General features: G+C 40.6%; 1 protein-coding gene and 1 pseudogene across 8 annotated transcripts in view; one reads left to right on the forward strand and one right to left on the reverse strand.

Annotated features, from left to right (window-relative positions):
• RBMS3 (RNA binding motif single stranded interacting protein 3) overlaps nt 1–21147 on the reverse strand; it is an 802823-nt gene that overhangs the window by 555435 nt on the left and 226241 nt on the right. For all 8 annotated transcript variants that reach the window (XM_027522594.1, XM_027522595.1, XM_027522599.1 and 5 more), the window contains exon 3: nt 3327–3385. In XM_027522594.1, coding sequence (XP_027378395.1) covers nt 3327–3385 — 59 coding nt within the window. The remainder of the gene's footprint in view (nt 1–3326; nt 3386–21147) is intronic.
• On the forward strand, nt 19242–20031 carry LOC113880429 (annotated as a pseudogene).

Consider the following 21147-nt stretch of genomic DNA (forward strand, 5'->3'; position numbering starts at 1 on the left):
CACCATGTCCTTGGTGAAAGTTGAGTTTTGGCTATCACCACCACCCACAGGCTCAAAACACTGGGGCCAGAAAAGGCCCCTGGAGTCTTCAACTACATGATGCCCCCAACTTTTTCGCATGAGCCTCAAGACAAAAGATCTACCTCTCATAAAACCATCCTTATGTACCCTCCTCCAGTGATGTCCCCAGGTGGTTCCTCCCTTTCTCCTCTCTTTTCCTCCACTCATTTTCTCCTTCCAAATTTATCAGTGCTTCTTATGTTTGAGACAAGTGCTCTCCAAAACTACTTTTTACATCCATAGACTTATGAATAAAAATATCATGGAATAGTAAACTCAATATTTATATATTTATGTGTTAAAACAAGCATTTGAAAAATTATACTGATATGTACATTAAAAAACACACAGAGAAAGTTGACTTTAAACCAGAGACATGTTCTAATATTTTTTTCAAGTATTCCCAATAGACAATGACACATTCCCCTGCAATTTCCTGCTCTGAAGATAACATTTTCTAGATTATACAGGTCCTGTCTTCACTGACTAAAGAGGTCTCTTTGGAGAGAGACAAAGGCAATTAAATAAGCAGTTAGAGGATAATGTGGATAGGAGTCTTAGGCATTCAGAGAATGATACCCATAGCATTTGTCCAGATCAAGAACTCCACAATTAAGAGATGACTACATATGGAAACTCTTGACAATCCATTTCAGCTACATCCTCTTCCTCTTCAAACCTCGTTATTACAGTACAAGAATACAGTTTTTCCAGGTTAGCAACCAATGCTTTTGTTGTCCCCAGTATTGTACACAGACAAGAGATGCCTGCACTCTTGAGCAAACCTTTGCCTACTGGAGGGTCCCCTCATATAGACCACTCCTTGGATCAGACATGTCATGGGATCCACTGTGGTTTGCAGGACTCACTTGTCTGTGAAGCATCTGCCTTTCTGAGTGGGGCTCAATCAATATAACTGACTGCCTGAAGTGGCTGCCTCAATGGTCTCTGATTGTTCCTACAGACAAGTGCATGTGTGCTAAGTTGTTTCAGTAGTGTCTGCCTCTTTTGTGACCCCATGGACTGTAGCCTGCCAAGCTCCTCTGTCCATGGGATTCTCCAGGTAGGAATACTGGAGTGGGTTGCCATGCCCTCCTCCAGGGGATCTTCCTGACCCAGGGATTGAACCCATGTCTCTTGCGGCTCCTGCACTGCAGATGGCTTCTTTACTGTTGAACCACCAGGGAAGCCTGTTCCTATAAATATTTTTACCCCAAAGACTTTGGGATCAGTCAGGTATGTCTGGAAGCAATATAATTAACAGTCTAATGCTTCTCACACACACATGCTTCCCACTGGATGAGAGTGAAGAGTTACTCACAGTCGTGGCCCAACTCTGTACGTATACATCATCCAAGGTTCAGTTTTTAGCTGCCTACCTCATGCCCCCCACTCCATCCCCTCCCCTCCAAGGATCCTTTGGTGTCATTATGCACTCCCTTGGTTATGGCAACCATAGCAACTCTGAGCTTCCTTGTAGCTCTGGCTTGACCTCTCCCTCAAGGATGCTGCCCCAAGACCTCTAGATCAGGGCATCTGATACATAAGCTCAGCACTTCTCCCCAAGACTCACTCATTCTCCTTCTGGACTTCCTGCCTCAGTCATTGACACAGCCCTCCTCCCAATCACAAGAGTTCAATATGTGAATTTAATTACCCATGTCCTTTCACCTTCATAGAAAATATCTAATTCTACCTTTGAAGCTCATGGTACCTCCCTCTCCATTTGCTACCCGTGCCTGGAGGACCTTCCTCATTTTCCTGGTCATCTATGTATTTCAAATCTGCATTGTTTTCTCTCTGCCTCCTGTTTCCTCCCCTTTGTAACTCGGTTTCACTTGCTTTGGCAAAATAACTAGAACTCAAGATAAAATCATATCATTTCTGCTCAGAATGCTCAGAAAAAAAAAAAAAAAATCTCACAGTTACATAGAGAATTAAGTTCAAAACATTCAGGATAACTCTAAAAATGCCTCCAAAATTCTGACCCCTTCCTTCCTTCTAATGATACCCTTACTGGGGCATTTTTCTATTTCTGGTATGTGAGTCTGCTCAATTACATTCTGAAATTCTTCCTCCTGAGCATCAACCTTTCCATGCCCATTCATTCTGCCTTTTCAAACTTCATGGTCCAAAAGGGAATCCTCATATTCTCCTCTCACCATATTTTGTGGATTCCTGTATTGTAGCCATCTCTGCTATACTCTCACATATATTAGGCGTATGGATCCCAACACATATATTAAGATTAGTTTCTTGGTTTTCTTGGTAGTTTCATTTTCAACTAGAAATTGAGCTATTAGATGATAGAAATGTTGTCTTACCACTTTTTGTCTTCTAGTAGCTAAATTCCTAGAACATTTGTGAGTTTATAGGAGAAAAGGAATGCCACTTTTTCTTTAATTGCTGAATTGAATCTGACCATTCCCCAATTAAGTCAGGATATATACCTGCAGCATTTAAATGTCCCTCAAATTTGTATACATTGCGTTTGTATGAGAAACAGGGGCAATGTTTAGAATGACCTTATATCTAACATATTTCTTGATGTTGGTGTTATAAAAATGACTGGATTAGAGAAACAGCAAATAACACATGTTACAAGAAGCGTTCCAACTTTCCAGTAAAAACTGAGTCAAGCAAGACAGATCATTTAGATTTCATGAATAAATGAATGCCACCCTTAAAAGAGTATGGATTCCCAGACATGAAAAATACATGAGCCACAGATATAGTCAAATAACTTCAGAAATATTTCCAGGAAAAGGAAAAAGCCTTGATATGATACAAATTCTGAGATCCCTTGAGATGCTTACAGCTGAGGCTTAGACACAATGGGCCCACCAGTAAATCCATTCCTAGTCAAACAATGTAGCTAAAGCCTTAAACAACAGATAAATGAAACTGTGTTTGGCATGGAAAGTTTTCCCCAGAGTTCCTCATTTTTATATAGGAAATCAATTTGCATCACTGATGATATCATTCAAATCAGACAACCCAGAGTTGTTAGGAGGTAATTTAGTCTTATGCTGAAGTAATTTCATACTTTTTCTGATTTGTGATTTTCATTTTGTTTGTAAATGAAAAAAAATTAATGAGCAATGTTACTAGAAACGCAACTGATCAAAGCCCAGGCATCATTATAAACAGGATGCCATATACTGTACACAGGAATCCTCGTGCAGCTGATGCCCAGGCCTTGCCTGGCAGGAGGCATCGGTGGAACACACAGGTGTGAGCTCACTTACAGATGTCCTGACACTTACCTTTGCATTGATTTGTGTTTTTGTCAAGGATTGCCTTTGTGGATACGATTTTTCCATACCTGAAAGAGAGAGAGAAAAATTCATGTTATTGTAACTCATTGAAGATACTTAAAACACTGTGATGAACATTGGTGCACACACAGTTAAGCAGGAATAAACCAAGCAAACAAGCTCTGAATCCCCATTTCACAGCTGGATAACCTCTCTTTACCAGCACCTCTTTACAGCTTGGGAATGGGCTTCCTTCCCTCCATAATCACTGGGTTGAACCTTCGAAAATAAACCTGTCAGGCTGTCATAGCTGGCTGAGAGGGGATTGTGTGTGATTGTGATCAAAGCAAATTATACTCTGTGGATTCATGGAAAAATGCACATAACTTGGAACCAGACTGATCAGCGCCTGTGTCCAACTCTGGCGCTTAGCTAGCTCTCTGATTCTGAGCAGTTCAGCATAACTTCTCCAAGCCCACTTTCTCGTTTGTAAAAATGAGAACAGGAATAATCACCTTGCAGGATTTGCAAGAACGTTACATTGAAATGCTGTCATTCCTAGTAGGTCCTAGGACAAATAGGACTTTCTTTTGGCTACTAAAATGGTATTAATTTTACTGTAAGTTAATACAGGGTAAGGACTGAGTTTTGTGTTCCCCATGCCTAGTGCATGGTAATAGAAGCTTAATAAAGATCTGTGGTAAATAACAAATTATATAGGTTATCTATGATGCTTCCTCTACAACAAATTTCTACCATATATATCTAGATACATCATATCTGTATTAATTATTTTATAACTCTATCAGAAAATCTACTGTCAGGTTTTTTTAAAGATGAGGGATAAGGGGAATGAGAAAATCTTATCAAGCCCATTTATGAAGTATAAATGATGAGACAAGGAAGATAATTCCTACAACCTGGTCCTTCTTTAGGATTCCATGAAGGATGCTTCTGGATCAACATAAGACATGGATAAGTTATAATGCAAATTTAAGGACTAAGTTTATTATGTTCAAGATTTCAGGTATGGTCAGAAAATCTCTGGCAAGTTTTCCTATAATTTTGTGTTCCTAAGAGAGATCACTTTGCAAACAAACACCCACATAGTGAAAGCTGTGTTTTTCTAGTAGTCATGTACAGTTATGAAAGTTGGATCATAAAGAAGGCTGAGCACCAAAGAGTTGATGCTTTCAAACTGTGGTGCTGGAAGTGACCCTTGAGAGAGTCTCTTGGACTGTAAGGAGATCAAACCAGTCAATCCTAAAAGAAATCAACCCTGTACCTTCATTGGAAGGACTGTTGCTGAAGTTGAAATTCCAATACTTTGGCCACGTGATGTGAAGAGTCAACTCATTGGAAAAGACTCTGATGCTGAGAAAGATTGAAGGAAAAAGGAGAAGTTGGCAGCAGAGGATGAGATGATTGAGGGCATCATGGACTCCATGGATGTGAATTTGAGCAACTCTGGGAGATAGTGGAAGACAGAGGAACCTGGCGTGCTACCGTTGCAAAGAGCTGGACACATCTTAGTAACTGAACATCAACAACAAGGAAGTGTAAGAACATTGGCTAAATATTAAAGACTCCACGTATTAAGAACATAGGCTAAATATTAAAGATTCTGTGTTTAATGAATATTAAACATTTCTTTTGCATTTTAACCACCTTTTACTATATCATTGATGCTTTGGAGCATTTCAGTGGTCATTTATTAAAATTCTAGTGTTGAAAATAGCATAGTGCTGAGAATGCTTCCCTTGTGGCTCAGCTGGTATAGAATCCACTTGCAATGCAGGAGACCTGAGTTCAATCCTGGGTTGGGAAGATCCCCTGGAAAAGGGAATGGCTACCCACTCCAGTATTCTGGCCTGGAGAATTCCATGGACTTTATAGCCCACGGGGGTCACAAAGAGTTGGACACGACTGAGTCACTTTCACTCACTTTCACTGTTATTATAATAATATCACCTATAGCCTTGAAAATCATTCCAATAGGAGCTGAGCTATTGGTAGGTCACAACAGAAACAGCACTGAGATCAGTGGAAGGGGGTTGCAATGATTCTCGTCTACAAGATCCACCCTTGTTAAGTCAGGTAAAACTGGGCTGGAGCTGTCCAATGCTGAACTGGGCAGATTTCACCCACATAACCGTGAAGCTTCAGCCACTTGTATACTTAGTACCCATTCTTCTCCTGCATCACCATATATAAGACAAAATCAAAGACAGCTAGGGTTGAAAATATCTATGACTATTTTGCAGAAGAAGAAAGTATGTTCTAAAAGATCAGTAATTTGATCAAAATCTCATAGTTTGTGAAAGTTAATAGTAGGCACTTGAATATGACATTTTTGAATTTAGTGCAGTGATTAAATCTCAAAAACAACAGAATGATCTCTGTTCATTTCCAAGGCAAACCATTCAATATCATGGTAATTCAAGTCTATGCCCCGACCAGTAACGTTGAAGAAGTTGAAGTTGAATGGTTCTATGAAGACCTACAAGACCTTTTAGAACTAACACCCAAAAAAGATGTCCTTTTCATTATAGGGGACTGGAATGCAAAAGTAGGAAGTCAAGAAACACCTGGAGTAACAGGCAAATTTAGCCTTCGAGTATAGAATTAAGCAGGGAAAGGTAATAGAGTTTTGCCAAGAGAACACACTGGTCATAGCAAACACTCTCTTCCAACAACACAGGAGAAGACTCTACACATGGACATCACCAGATGGGTAACACCAAAATCAGATTGATTATATTCTTTGCAGCCAAAGATGGAGAAGCTCTATACAGTCAGCAAAAACAAGACCAGGAGCTGACTGTGGCTCAGATCATGAACTCCTTATTGCCAAATCCAGCCTTAAATTTAAGAAAGTAGGGAAAAACACTAGACCATTCAGGTATGACCTAAATCAAATCCCTTATGATTATACAGTGGAAGTGAGAAATAGATTTAAGGGCCTAGATCTGATAGACAGAGTGCCTGATGAACTATGGACAGAGGTTTGTGACATTGTACAGGAGACAGGGATCAAGACTATCCTGAGAGGGTAACAGGCAGGAAGGCCAGGGGTCTCCAAACAGAGGAAATAGGCTGCAAGTGTCAGACATTTTTATCTCTCTTAAGAGGCAGGAGGAAACAAACTAGAGGTATTTTTTTCCTTCTCTACACAAATTTAAAAGGAGGCTTCTCTTAAAATACTGTGTTGCAATAATGACACCTAGTTTCACCTGAAGTTAACTACTCTCAAACCTGGAGTTAACCAATGCATTTTTCTTATGGAAATGTTTGTCTTAAGCTATGTTAATGTACTATGCATTTACCCCAGACTCTGTCTTCAGGTCGGTTCTGTCTAATGGCTAAGAAGCTACTTGACAAAACATTATGTTATACTCAGATATTGTTCCCCTAATCTATGTAAATGAAACTATTTGTATGCTAATCTGCCCTTCTACAAGATTCAAGAATGGCCTGGAATGAATCCTCTGGAGCCAAGATTATCCCAAAATCCAACTATGGATGAGGGGCCTGGTGCCATTCTAAGTTTTAAGACATTCCTTTCTTTCATTAACAGACTGCTAGTGACTATATAACATCCAGATGAAGACTAGTACTAGGGGTACTCTTTCAGCCATATGCCAGAAGCTTTCTCCATCTCCTTTATACTTTAATAAAACTTTATTACACAAAAGCTCTGAGCGATCAAGCCTTGTCTCTGGCCCTGGATTAAATTCTTCTCCTCCGGAGGCCAAGAATCCTGGCGGCTTTTCATGGGTAAGCAACAACTTTTCAATCCCCAAGAAAAAGAAATGCAAAGAAGCAAAATGGCTGTCTGAGGAGGCCTTAAAAATAGCTGTGAAAAGAGGAGAAGCGAAAAACAAGGAGAAAAGGAAAGATATAACCATTTGAATGCAGAGTTCCAAAGAATAGCAAGGAGAGATAAGAAAGCCTTCATCAGTGTTCAATGCAAACAAATAGAGGTAAACAATAGAATGGGAAAGACTAGAGATCTCTTCAAGAAAATTAGAGATACGAAGGGAACATTTCATGTAAAAACGGGCTCAATAAAGGACAGAAATGGTATGGACATAACAGAAGCAGAAGATATTAAGAAGAGGTGGCAGGAATACACAGTAGAACTATACACAAAAGACCTTCACGACCCAGGTAATCATGATGATGTGTTCATTCACCTAGAGCCAGACATCATGGAATGTGAAGTCAAGTGGGCCTTAACTTGTTCACTACGAACAAAGCTAGTGGAGCTGATGGAATTCCAGTTGAGCTCTTTCATATCCTAAAAGATGATACTGTGAAAGTGCTGCACTCAATATGCCAGCAAATTTGGAAAACCTAGCAGTGGCCACAGGACTGGAAAAGGTCAGTTTTCATTCCAATCCCAAAGAAAGGCAATGCCAAAGAATGCTCAAACTACCATACAATTGTACTCATCTCACATGCTAGTAAAGTGATGCCCCAAATTCTTGAAGCCAGGCTTCAGCATTATGTGAACCATGAACTTCCAGATGTTCAAGCTGGTTTTAGAAAAGGCAGAGGAATCAGAGATCAAATTGCCAACATCCACTGGATCATGGAAAAAGCAAGAGAGTTCCAGGAAAACATCTATTTCTGTTTTATTGACTATGGCAAAGCCTTTCACTGTGTGGATCACAATAAACTGTGGAGAATTCTGAAAGACATGGGAATACCAGACCACCTGATCTGCCTCTTGAGAAACCTATATGCAGGCCAGGAAGCAACAGTTAGAACTGGACATAAAACAACAGACTGGTTCCAAATAGGAAATGGAGTACATCAAGGCTGTATATTGTCACCCTGTTTATTTAACTTATACGCAGAGTACATCATGAGAAACACTGGGCTGGATGAAGCACAAGCTGGAATCAAGATTGTCGGGAGAAATATCAATAGCCTCAGATATGCAGATGACACCACCATTATGGCAGAAAGTGAAGAAGAACTGAAGAGCCTCTTGATGAAAGTGAAAGGGGAGAGTGGAAAATCTGGCTTAAAGCTCAGTATTCAGAAAACGAAGATCATGGCATCTGGTCCCATCACTTCATGGGAAATAGATGGGGAAACAGTGGAAACCATGGCTGACTTTATTTTGAGGGGCTCCAAAATCACTGCAGATGGGGATTGCAGCCATGAAGTTAAAAGATGCTTATTCCTTGGAAGAAAAGTTATGACCAACCTAGACAGCATATTCAAAAGCAGAGACATTACTTTGTCAATAAAGGTCCATCTAGTCAAGGCTATGGTTTTTCCAATAGTCATGTATGGATGTGAGAGTTGGACTCTAAAGAAAGCTGAGCACTGAAGAATTGATGCTTTTGAACTGTGGTTTTGGAGAAGACTCTTGAGAGTCCCTTGGACTGCACGGAGATCCAACCAGTCCATCCTAAAGGAGATGCATCCTGAGTGTTCATTGGATGGACTGATGTTGAAGCTGAAACTCCAGTACTTTGGCCACCTGATGCGAAGATCAGATTCATTGGAAAAGACCTTGATGCTGGGAAAGTGACGACAGGAGGAGAAGGGGATGACAGAGGATGAGATGGAGGCATCACCAACTCAATGGGCATGAGTTTGGGTAAACTCTGGGAGTTGGTGATAGACAGGGAGGCCTGGCATACTGCAGTTTATGGAGTTGCAGAGATTGGACACAACTGAGCAACTGAACTGAACTAAATAATGTAGTGTGCAGCTTGTAGAATAGAAAAGTTACATATATCAATTTTCTTGTTCCATCAACTTTCATGTCTTTGGCAATCCGAATATTTGACCTTCAGGGCAATGCAGAGTAGTCATTAAAAGAATATATTGTGGTGACCAACCTCCATAACTCAAATCTCAGTTCAGCCTGAGTATATATGATTGGCTAAGTAAGTCTTATATGCTCTTTGCATCATTTCATCATCTATCATGATATAAGTGGAGTGTAAAAGCTCTCAATAGTGTCTGACTTTTTATGATCCCATGGAATGTAGCCTGCAAGGCTCCTGTCTGTCCATGGGATTTCCCAGGCAAGAATACTGGAGTGGTTGGCCATGCCCTCTGTCAGGGGATCTTCCTGAGTGAGGCATCAAATCCACGTCTGGGTTCTCTTACATTAGCAGGCAGATTCTTTACCACTGCACCACTTGGGAAGCCATCATGATATAAATTTATCTTTTAATATTGATTTATTTACTTAAAATTGTATATATCTACTTATAAATCTATAAAATGATGGCAATAGTCTCTACTTCATAGGGTTGTTGTGAGGGTAAGTGGGGTTTACCTAGAGTGTTGATAACACTGGTTGGCATAGAAAAAGTGCTCATTTATGTAAGCTTTACTTGCAATAACTTTCTTGCTCTTATCTGCAATGTAGAACTATCTCTAGTCCTTCGCAGTCTCTGAAGTAGACAAGTAGTGGGAGGAAGTTGAGGTTCTATCCCAAGTGACAGCTTGAAACTACTACTGGGAATTTCCTGACAGTCCAGTAGTAAAGACTCTGTCTTACAATGCAGGGGGCAGGGATTCAGTCCCTGATCAAGGAACTAAGATACCACATGCCATGGGGCAACTAAACCCACAGGCCACAACCACTGCGCCCACGCACTCTAGAGCCTATATAACACCAGTAGAGAGCCCACATGCCACAACAAAGATCCAGCACAGCCAAAAATATCCCAAAACAACAACAAAACAAAACAAAACACTACTATTTAGACTGTCGACACCTTCCACAAAGAAAACTTCTCAGGCAGTTACTTGCTGAAAGGATGATTTACATTTATAATTAAGGTTGATCTTATTTTAATCTTTGGCGTTTTATTAACTAGGTTCTTGATGTATTTAATCACACAATTACCCATAGGTTCAATTTATTGTTGTTGTTTATCACTACCAAATGTCTATTACCCCATTTTTTTAACTTGTGGATTTTTATTGAGCAGGGACGTAAATAAATTCTGTCCAGTGGAGAAGATGACCTTAAGGTTACAGTTTATTGCCCTGTTGAACTTTAACTCAGTTCAGTTAGTTCAGTCACTCAGTTGTGTCCAACTCTTTGCGACCACATGGACCACAGCATGCCAGCCCTCACTGTCCATCACCAATACTCAGAGTTGACTCAAACTCATCTCCATCGAGTTGGTATGCCATCCAGCCATCTCATCCTCTGTCGTCCCCTTCTCCTCCTGCCCCCAATCCCTCTCAGCATCAGAGTCTTTTCCAATGAGTCAACTCTTCACATGAGGTGGCCAAAGTACTGGAGTTTCAGCTTCAACATCAGTCTATCCAGTGAACACTCAGGATGGATCTCCTTTAGGATGGACTGGTTGGATCTCCTTGCAGTCCAAGGGACTCTCAAGAGTCTTCTCCAACATCACAGTTGAAAAGCATCAATTCTTCAGTGCTCAGCTTTCTTTAGAGTCCAATTCTCACACCCATACACGACTAATGGAAAAACCATAGCCTTGACTAGACAGACATTTTTGACAAAGTAATGTCTCTGCTTTTTAATATGCTGTCTAGGTTAGTCATAACTTTTTTTTTCCAAGGAGTAAGCATCTTTTAACTTCATGGCTGCAGTCACCAACTGTAGTGATTTTGGAAGCCCCAAAAATAAAGTCAGCCACTGTTTCCCTATCTATTTGTGACGCAGTGATGAGCCCGGATGCCATGATCTTAGTTTTCTGAATGTTGAGCTTTAAGCCAACTTTTTCACTCTCCTCTTTCACTTTCATCAAAAGGCTCTTCAGTTCTTCACTTTCTGCCATAATGGTGGTGTCATCTGCATATCTGAGGTTATTGATATTTCTCCCAGCAATCTTGATTCCAGCTTGTGCTTCTTCCAGCCCAGCATTTCTCATAATGTACTCTGCATATAAGTTAAATAAGCAGGGTGACAATATACAGCCTTGACATACTCCTTTTCCTAATGACCAGTCTGTTGTTCTATGTCCAGTTCTAACTGTTGCTTCCTGGCCTGCATATAGGTTTCTCAAGAGGCAGGTCAGGTGGTCTGGTATTCCCATCTCTTTCAGAATTTTCCACAGTTTATTGTGATCCATACACTCAAAGGCTTTGGCATAGTCAATAAAACAAAAACAGATGTTTTCATGGAACTCTCTTGCTTTTTCGATGATCCAGTGGACGTTGGCAATTTGATCTCTGGTTCCTCTGCCTTTTCTAAAACCAGCTTGAACATCTGGAAGTTCATGGTTCACATAATGCTAAAGCCCGGCTTGGAGAATTTTGAGCATTACTTTACTAGCATGTGAGATGAGTACAAGTATGTGGTAGTTTGAGCATTCTTTGGCATTGCTTTTCTTTGGGATTGGAAGAAAACTGACCTTTTCCAGTCTTGTGGCCACGCTGAGTTTTCCAAATTTGCTGGCATATTGAGTGCAGCACTTTCACAGTATCCTCTTTTAGGATATGAAAGAGCTCAACTGGAATTCCATCAGCTCCACTAGCTTTGTTCGTAGTGAACAAGTTAAGGCCCACTTGACTTCACATTCCATGATGTCTGGCTCTAGGTGAGTGAACACACTATCATGATTACCTGGGTCGTGAAGGTCTTTTGTGTATAGTTCTACTGTGTATTCCTGCCACCTCTTCTTAATATCTTCTGCTTCTGTTAGGTCCATACCATTTCTGTCCTTTATTGAGCCCGTTTTTACATGAAATGTTCCCTTGGTATATCTAATTTTCTTGAAGATATCTCTAGTCTTTCCCATTCTACAGTTTTCCTCTATTTCTTTGCATTGATCATTGAGGAAGGCTTACTTATCTCTCCTTGCTATTTTTTTGGAACTCTGCATTCAAATGGTTATATCTTTCCTTTTCTCCTTGTTTTTCACTTCTCTTCTTTTCACAGCTATTTGTAAGGCCTCCTCAGACAGCCTTTTTGCCTTTCTTTTTCTTGGGGATGATCTTAATTCCTGTCTCCTGTACAATGTCATGAGCCTCCATCCATAGTTCATCAGGCAGTCTGTCTCTCAGATCTAGTCCCTCACTTCCAGTGTATAATTATAATGGATTTGATTTAGGTCATACCTGAACAGTCTAGTGGTTTTCCCCGCTTTGTTAAATTCAAGGCTGAATTTGGCAATAAGGAATTCATGATCTGAGCCACAGTCAGCTCCCAGTCTTGTTTTTGCTGACTGTATAGAGCTTCTCCATCTTTAGCTGCAAAGAATATAATCAATCTGATTTTGGTGTTGACCATCTGGTGATGTCCATGTGTGGAGTCTTCTCTTTTGTTGTTGGAAGAGAGTGTTCGCTATGACCAGTGTGTTCTCTTGGCAAAACTCTATTAGCCTTTGCCCTGCTACATTCTGTACTCCAAGGCCAAATTTTCCTGTACATCAACCAATATTCTTACGCCAATGTTCCTTTGAAAGAAAGTGAAAGTGTTAGTTGCTCAGTTGTGTCTGACTCTTTGTGGCCCTGTGGACTGTAGCCTCCCAGGCTCCTCTGTCCATGGAATTCTTAGGCAAGAATACTGGAGTGGGTTGCCATGCCCTCCTCCAGGGGATCTTCCCTACCCAGGGATTGATCGCAGGTCCTGCATTGCAGACAGATTCTTTACCATCTGAGCTACCAGGGAAGCCCAATATTCCTTTACAAAATACCTATTGATATTCAGGTTTTCAAATGCTCTGTGAAGTGGCTTTAAAACCTGGTATGTATACAGCTCCCCCTTCCCCCCTAAATTCTTAATCCTTCCACCTTCCCCAAACTTGGAGCACACAAACACAACCTAGATTAACAGCTTTATTTCACCCCAAGAGCTTTTCCTTTAGGAAAATAGCCAGGACAATAATATAATCTTTGAACAGTGTGTTCAGTAGACAATAGTTAAAAGTACCTATCCCCATACACATCAACTACAGTGAGGTTTGCTAGATTTTGACTATTCAGGCAAGTGAACATTTGCAAAACTGTACATATCTTAGAGAATAAAACAAAAACGGAGAAGAAAGGGAACATCTGCAGAAATTTCCCCCCCATACAAAGCACCCATCAATACAATATAAGAGAAGTAAAATCCAGAGGAAGAAAAAGAATTTAGAGCATTTATAACCATCTCACATCAGGCACACAAACCCTTAAGACAAAAATCCTTTTTAATTGGTTTCTAAACTACTCCTGAATTTTTCATGTAAGTACCCTCTAAATTAAAACTTAGCTCTGTCTTTTAAAGAGGAAATTGAAAATTACTGTATCTCAGTGAATTCTCTCTGACAATGAGACTTTTAACCTACGATATACCTTGCATCCTATATTATATACCTATAACACTTTTACACAGAAGACTTCTCTTTTATTAAATGTATCAACAGTATATGGGAAGAATCACTTCCAGTTTTTCACAGCCCCAATACAAAATGCTTTCTCAGAGAAAACATTTGTGACTCTTTTATCAAGCAACATTTTTTTTAATTTATTTTTTATTTGGAGGAAAGTTTCTTTACAATGTTATAATGGTTTCTGCCATACAACAACACAAATCAGCCATAATTATACATATAGCACCTCCTTCCTCTCACCCCTCCCACCCCTCTAGGTTTCTTAAAAATATAATTTATAATTCAGAAAGTATTACAATACTACCATACATGGAAAACATAATCACACACACACACACACAAACACACACACACCAAAAAGCAAAGTATGCTATGTCTTGGCTTCCCCTGTTCCTAATTACTCTCTAGATGAGACTTTCCAGTGGAGCAGAATCACAAAATCCTTGAACACAACTGCTTAATTTAGCTTCTACTCTGACTAGAGTTACAGGAATTCCAGTCCTTGGCTCAGCTACAAGATTCTGTATCAACAATTATTTCTCAAAGCTAGAATATGCTTTAAACAACTAAGTGGGTATTTAATGGGCCATTGGTTCTAGTTCATGTCTGAACTCTCACAGTGACAAACAGGTACATTCTGCATGACTGGTCTTGTGCCCTCTGTGCCCTGCAAAGTCAACTCCTGATGTAGGTAAATCAAGTTTAGACTATTTGGGGGAAGAGACTTAAAACCACCACAAAGACAAAAGTCATCCGTGTCATATGCTTGTGAAGAATTATATTAAATTACTCTTACTGATGTCTTATCAAAGTAATGTAAAAACTACTGCCTATAATCCATCTTTATACACCCTGAAAAAAATTATTTCTCAGATAAAATTACTCTTAAACTTACATTCTGTTACTTATTAATGTTCAGAAAATTTTTTTTCTTTTTTTCCCACTGCCACCCGCAAGTGGAAAGCAAAATCTGATATTAGAGGAAAAAATGTGACCAAGTTACTGAACAATGCCTGGAAATAGACATCTCAGCAGGGTTCCCAATTCTCCTTTCTATATTTTCATTTCCTGTAGCTAGAAGAGATAAAATACTACCCATAGTCAACTTCCTGGGGTTTCAGCTTCTTGGGGGAAACAAGTAAATGAACACGTTTTTTTACCCTAATTCTTTCCATCTGGGCTCACCGCCTTCTCCAGCCAGTATGAGAAGCAGCTCATACAGCATTGCCAGGACATCTTTTAATATAAAAATTAAACTCCACATCATATCTATAAAGTCACCAAATGTCCTGAGTACATTCTCCAAACACAGCTCAATCCCAAAAGATCGTGTTTATAGCTGAGAGGACTCTGCAATCACAAACAGAAGTCAATGTGCAACAACTACCCACTTACTATATTTTGAGTTTCCACAACCGAGTTTTATAAAGTCATACGTTGTCTATCAACTCTTCAAAATCAGTTTACCCAAACCCATCAATACAGATTTTACATTTAATTTTTTAAAGAAATAGTCTGTTCTTTTTGTCATTTATTCCCATTCCTGAATAGCATGGGAGTGATTTGTTGATACCCTTGATTATTCCACATATGAGCCTAATTTAAACTAATGGCATCTTTTATTTTTCAAAATTGAAGAGAAAATAGGGCTATTATGGATCTACTCCTCATGAATTATGAAGACATCAATTCAGTAAGATCTTTCTTTAAAGAATTTCTTCTTGAAGCCTTTTGCTGAATCACCCACTGTGTATTATAATTCAAAAAATACAAGCAGAGACTGAAAATAGGTTCTGCAGTCAATTAACTCCCAGCTAACTCATTTTTCACATGCCTTCCATACTGATTCCAAGACAAGAACAAAGGTACTACATTTATTTAAGGGATGGAATATTATCCTTTCAGCCAATGTGATTGTTTGCCTACTTCTATATGGCTCATTCATTCTTGGGCATCTGGGGATGCTAATGGGGTATATGTACGGCTTTGGGGATCCAGTAGGAATGTGGTGGGACTATCCCTTTGAGGGACCACATCAACTGGATTTCATCTACAAGAGAACAAGTCCATAATCCATTAATGTTCTGAGGCATTTATAAGTTCATTTTACTAACAAGTGGTCAGGGGACTTCCCTGGTGGTCCAGAGGTTAACACTCCATGATCCCACTCCAGGGGGCCTAGGTTCTATCCCTAGTCAGGAAAACTAGATCCCATATACAACTAAAGATCCCACATGCCACAGCTAAGACCCAGTGCAGCCAATATGTGTGTGTGTGTGTGTGTATAATATATATATATATTATATAAGCATATATATATTATATGCTTCCCTTGTAGCTCAGTCGGTAAAGAATCTGCCTGCAATGCAGGAGGCCTGGGTTCAATTCCTGGGTTGGGAAGATTCCCTCGAGAAGGAAATAGCAACCCACTCTAGCCAGTGTTCTTGCCTGGAGAATCCCATGGACAGAGGAGCCTGGCAGGCTACAGTCCATAGGGTTGCAAGAGTCTGACACAACTATATATATATATATATATATGTAAAACGAGTGGTCAAAACCAGAACTAACTGTTGTGGGAAGAACCATATTGCCTTAAAATTCGTATGTTGAAGTCTTAACACCTTGCACCTCAGAATGTAAATATATGGACAGACAGCCTTTAAAAGGGTAAGGTAAAACCAAGTCCTATGGGTGGGCCCTAAACCAACCAACATCATAAATTAGGACAAAGGCACAGAGGGAAGAGATGGTCATTTACAAGCTGAGGAGAGAGACCTTAGAATAAATCACCCCTGTGACACCTTCATCTCATATCATTTTATTATGAGAAAATAAATTTCTGTTGCTTAAGTGGTACTTAGTTATGGCAGCCTAGCAATCTAACACAGTCACCTCTTATCCAAGGACTACTGAGCTTTGGTAAAGGCAACCAAGGTGAGACTATCCAGACAAGACTCTTCCTTGATGCTTGGTGCAAGGATTCTGCAGTGGGTCCCGCCAAGCCGTCAAACAACACCTCCAAGCTCTCTGTCACCCAAGACCTGTGTGTGATAACAAGGGTCACCCAGAACAGACAACTGATACTCTGGAAACTTGTTCTTGGCTTTGCAATCTGGGTATTCGGTTTTATCCCTCCAGAGGTAATTAAGCTCTTGAATCCACACCAAGTAGATTTCACAATTGTATTGCACAAAGCAAAATTTCCTTTTAAACTTACAAAGAATACGATATAAGATTTTCTAGCTGGGAGAATTGAGGAAAATATCCAGGAGGAGGAAGTGTTTAAAGAATGAGCAATTGGACTTCCTGGTGGTCCGGTGGTGGAAAATCCACCTGTCAATGCACGGGACACGGGTTCAATTTCTGGTCCCAGGAAGATTCCTCATCCCTTGAGGCAACTAAGCCCTAGCCAGAGCTACTGATGCTCAAGTGTCCTAGAGCTCAGTGCTCAGTAGAAAAAGGAGCCACCACAATGGGAAGCCCACTCACCACAACTAAAGAGTAGCCCCTGCGCACTGCAACCACAGAAAGCGCGCACAGCAACAAAGACCCAGGATTGCCAAAAATATACACAGTTAAAAGAAATGAAGATGGAGCAATATTTTGGCAATCAGAGATGCTTTTTACATGTCTTAGGGATAAGAAAAACAACTGTAAAAAAAGTTTCTTTTGTAGATCTATTATTAGTTACTATTTAGTAAATTACAGATTCACCAGGATGCCAGGACTGCTGTGCTGCATTTACAATCTGACCAACTTCAAGACAATGATTCTCAGACTTTGATGTGCCCCAGAATCTCTTGGAGGACTTATTGACACACATATTGCTGGGCCCAACTCCCAGAAATTCTGACTCAGCAGGTATGAGGTGGGCCTGAAGGATTTGCATCTCTAATGAGGTCCCGGGTGATACTGATGCTGCTGACTGTTCTGAGAACCATCACCTCAAGAAAGAGAATAACATACAAACAGCAAAGCACTTTGTCATCTGCGAAACTCACAGGCTTAGGGAACTTTCCTAAGCCATGGAGAACTACTGAATACTTTCAAAACTGCAAACAGCATTTGATTTCGTTCAAATGATAATCTATGTTGGTAAAGATTGACTATAAATTCTCCTCAGAGGTTTTGCTTAGTAATGTTTTTTCATCTAGTCAATATAAGAACAACTTTTACATCACAAGGACAGAGGCTTTGAAATTTTTGTCAGGGACTTTTGAAAAAGTCCAAAGAAAACACACAAGCAATGTCTATGTAACTCTCTTCTTTTACTTGATATAACTAGTTGCAAATTCCTAGTTTGATTGAATTAGAGTACTAATATGAACAAAGATAACTGGCAGGGCAAGTCATGATCGTTAATTGGTTAGTGTCTTTGTTGGTTCTTTAATTAGACATGGATATAAACCTGGAATGGATATACCAGTCCAGAAATGAATGCTTCCAAATTGTAAAGCAAAGCAAAACAAAACAAAAATCACTTAGTGGTTAACTCTTGGGTTACACTTTAGGTTGTATATTTGTGTTCTCCAATTAGAGCATCTAACCTGTCACCTTAAAGAAAGCTAGAGAGAAAGGGATTTCCATGTTTAAAAAAATGGGATGGCAACCCCATTCTTTTGAGTACTTCCTACAACTGATCATAGGGCATTTTAGCATGCTTAACATCCTGCAGTATTTGTTCTGATAACGTGAAAAGAGAATGGACTTTGGAATCAACTGATGTGGACCTGAGAATTTGAAAAGGAATAGATACATGTATAGTATAACTGAACCACTTTGCTGTACACCCGAAACTAACACAACATTGCTAATCAACTATATTCCAACATACAGTAAAAAGAAAAAAGATATGGACTTGAATCTGGCCTGTACCACCCATAGGATATAAGACAACTACTCAGCACCTTGGCATCTCAGTTTCCTGATCTGTAGAGTATAATCACTAGACCTGCTTCTTGTTTATAGAGGGTATAAAGATGAAATAAGAGTGTGTGCTGACATTCCTAGTACACTGGGTGACATGTTGAAATTTCTTTCATTATCTTACTAAAGCCTGCCTTACACTCTATTACCTATACATATACTGTCTAACATACTAACGGTATCTTGGATAACAACATCTCTTGCTTATGTGATAGAGCCTGCATGTCCCAGTCCCATGCTTGCACAGACCCCTTAGGAAGCACATGCTTTAATGCACATATGACCTCTTATTTATACTCAAGGCAATCCAGAGTTTCTCCTCCACTCATCCCATCTTCTCCTGGCAACACCTAACTCCTCGCTCAGTCTGTTCTCTAAGTTCAGCCCCTTCCACATCTCCCCCATTACCTCCCCAGATGCTTCTGCCTCTAACCTCCCACCAAGACCCACTGCTCCATTGACTACCCCAGGCCCACTCATTCCCAAGTTCCCCCTTTCCTGGCAAGCAGCCAATAAGGCACAGCACTTGGGATACCATATCTTGACCCTGGCCTTCCTGGGTTCTCACCACTGCCCACTGCTAGCTCATCCATGCACAGTCAGCTGTCAGTAGCATCCCACACTGGGACCATTTGGTCTTCACGGGCCCGACCCTAGTCTTCTGTAAGTGGATTTTAGGTTTTGGAGATTTTAAATATGTCTGACCTTTCAGATATGCTGAAATTTGAGAGTGAGAAGCACCAAGACATTCTTTTGTGGAACTACAGAGATAAATTCTTCAACTTGTCTCTGAAAGAAGTACTCTTTCTCAGGTGGGTGAGCACTTCCTGTCCAAATGCCGAGTTCGTGTTCAAGGGCGATGATGATGTTTTTGTGAACACCCATCATCTCCTGAATTACTTGAATAGCTTATCCGGGAACAAAGCCAAAGATTTGTTTATTGGTGACGTGATTCATAATGCTGGAACTCATCGGGATAAGAAACTCAAGTACTACATTCCGGAAGTTGTTTACACTGGTGTCTACCCGCCTTATGCAGGAGGAGGTGGATTCCTCTACTCCGGCCACCTGGTCCTGAGACTGTACAATGTGACTGACCAGGTCCTTCTCTACTCCATCGATGATGTTTATACTGGAATGTGCCTTCAGAAACTCGGCCTCGCTCCAGAGAGACAAAGGCTTCAGGACATTTGATATAGAAGAGAAAAGCAGGAGTAACATTTGTTCCTATGTAGATTTGATGTTGGTACATAGTAGAAAACCTCAAGAGATGATTGGTATTTGGTCTCGGTTGCAGAGTGCTCATTTAAAATGCTGAATTATGTGCAAACTACATTTTACATAGAAATGTATCTCAAATAGTTCCCATTTGTGTTCTCTTCCATTAGAGGTCATTTCTATGTAAAACCATCAAAATTACCTTTAAAGGTCATGTCCATTTGACGGCCTCTAAACCCTTCAGTTCCGGAGAAGGCAATGACACACCACTCCAGTGTTCTTGCCTGGAGAATCCCAGGGATGGGGGACCCTGGTGGGCTGCTGTCTATGGGGTCGCACAGAGTTGGACACAAGTGAAGCGACTTAGCAGCAGCAGCAGCAGCAGCAGCAAACCCTTCAGTTCAGACGGTAAAGCATCTGCCTGAAAGGCGGGAGACCTGGGTTCGATCCCTGGGTCCGGAAGATCCCCTGGAGAAGGAAATGGCAACCCACTCCAGTATTCTTGCCTGGAGAACCCCATGGACAGAGGAGCCTGGGGGGCTACAGTCCACAGGGTCGCAAAGAGTTGGACACGACTGAGCAACTTCACTCACTCACTCACTCATTCACCAGAAACAAAGTCATTGTGTCAAGCATTCATGGGTCTCCTCTTCAAAACCTCTTTAATGTCCATCTCTATTTATTTTATTTAGTTGACACTTTTATAACCCTTTCTATGAGCTCTCTATGTAGACCTGTTTTTGTTAGTCATCACAACCCCAGGGAGGCAGGCACTGCCACTAACTGTTATAGATGAAGACCCTGAGACAGGAACACCTGAAGTTACTTTCTCAAGGTCATGTGACCAGGAAGTAGCAGAATTAGAACCCCAGACTATCTGGCTCCAGAGCACAGAGTCTGCCTTTCAGCTTCAGTGCCTCTTGCCACCCTCTTGTCTGAAAACAGAAGCCACGGCTCCTCCTTTTTTCTCTCCCGACTCCTATTCATCCCTGCCACATTTGTGTCCATGTTTCCCATACAGCCTCCTACATAAGAACCTTCAAGTTTGAGAGCTTTCAAAGATGCCAATGTGCCCGCAGAAAGGATGAAGAGACACAAGAAGAAGTAACTGAAGAACTGAAGAGATGCATCATGCAGGGGATGCAGATGCCCTTTGTTTATTTAAGCAGGCAGGGTTACTTGTTGCGGCACAGGACCTGAACGCAGAATGGTACATGAGGGCTGCGGAAGCTGTTCAGAACATAATCCAGTGCTGCCACGCCATCTATGATGAGAGAAAAGAGACATCACTGGATTCAGACACCACTGGATCGTTTTCCAGGACGGTAGATAGAACTGAAACCAGCAAGCAATAA

This window comes from Bos indicus x Bos taurus, chromosome 22, assembly GCF_003369695.1.
Source record: "Bos indicus x Bos taurus breed Angus x Brahman F1 hybrid chromosome 22, Bos_hybrid_MaternalHap_v2.0, whole genome shotgun sequence".
In the NCBI taxonomy this organism is placed as follows: Eukaryota; Metazoa; Chordata; class Mammalia; order Artiodactyla; family Bovidae; genus Bos; species Bos indicus x Bos taurus.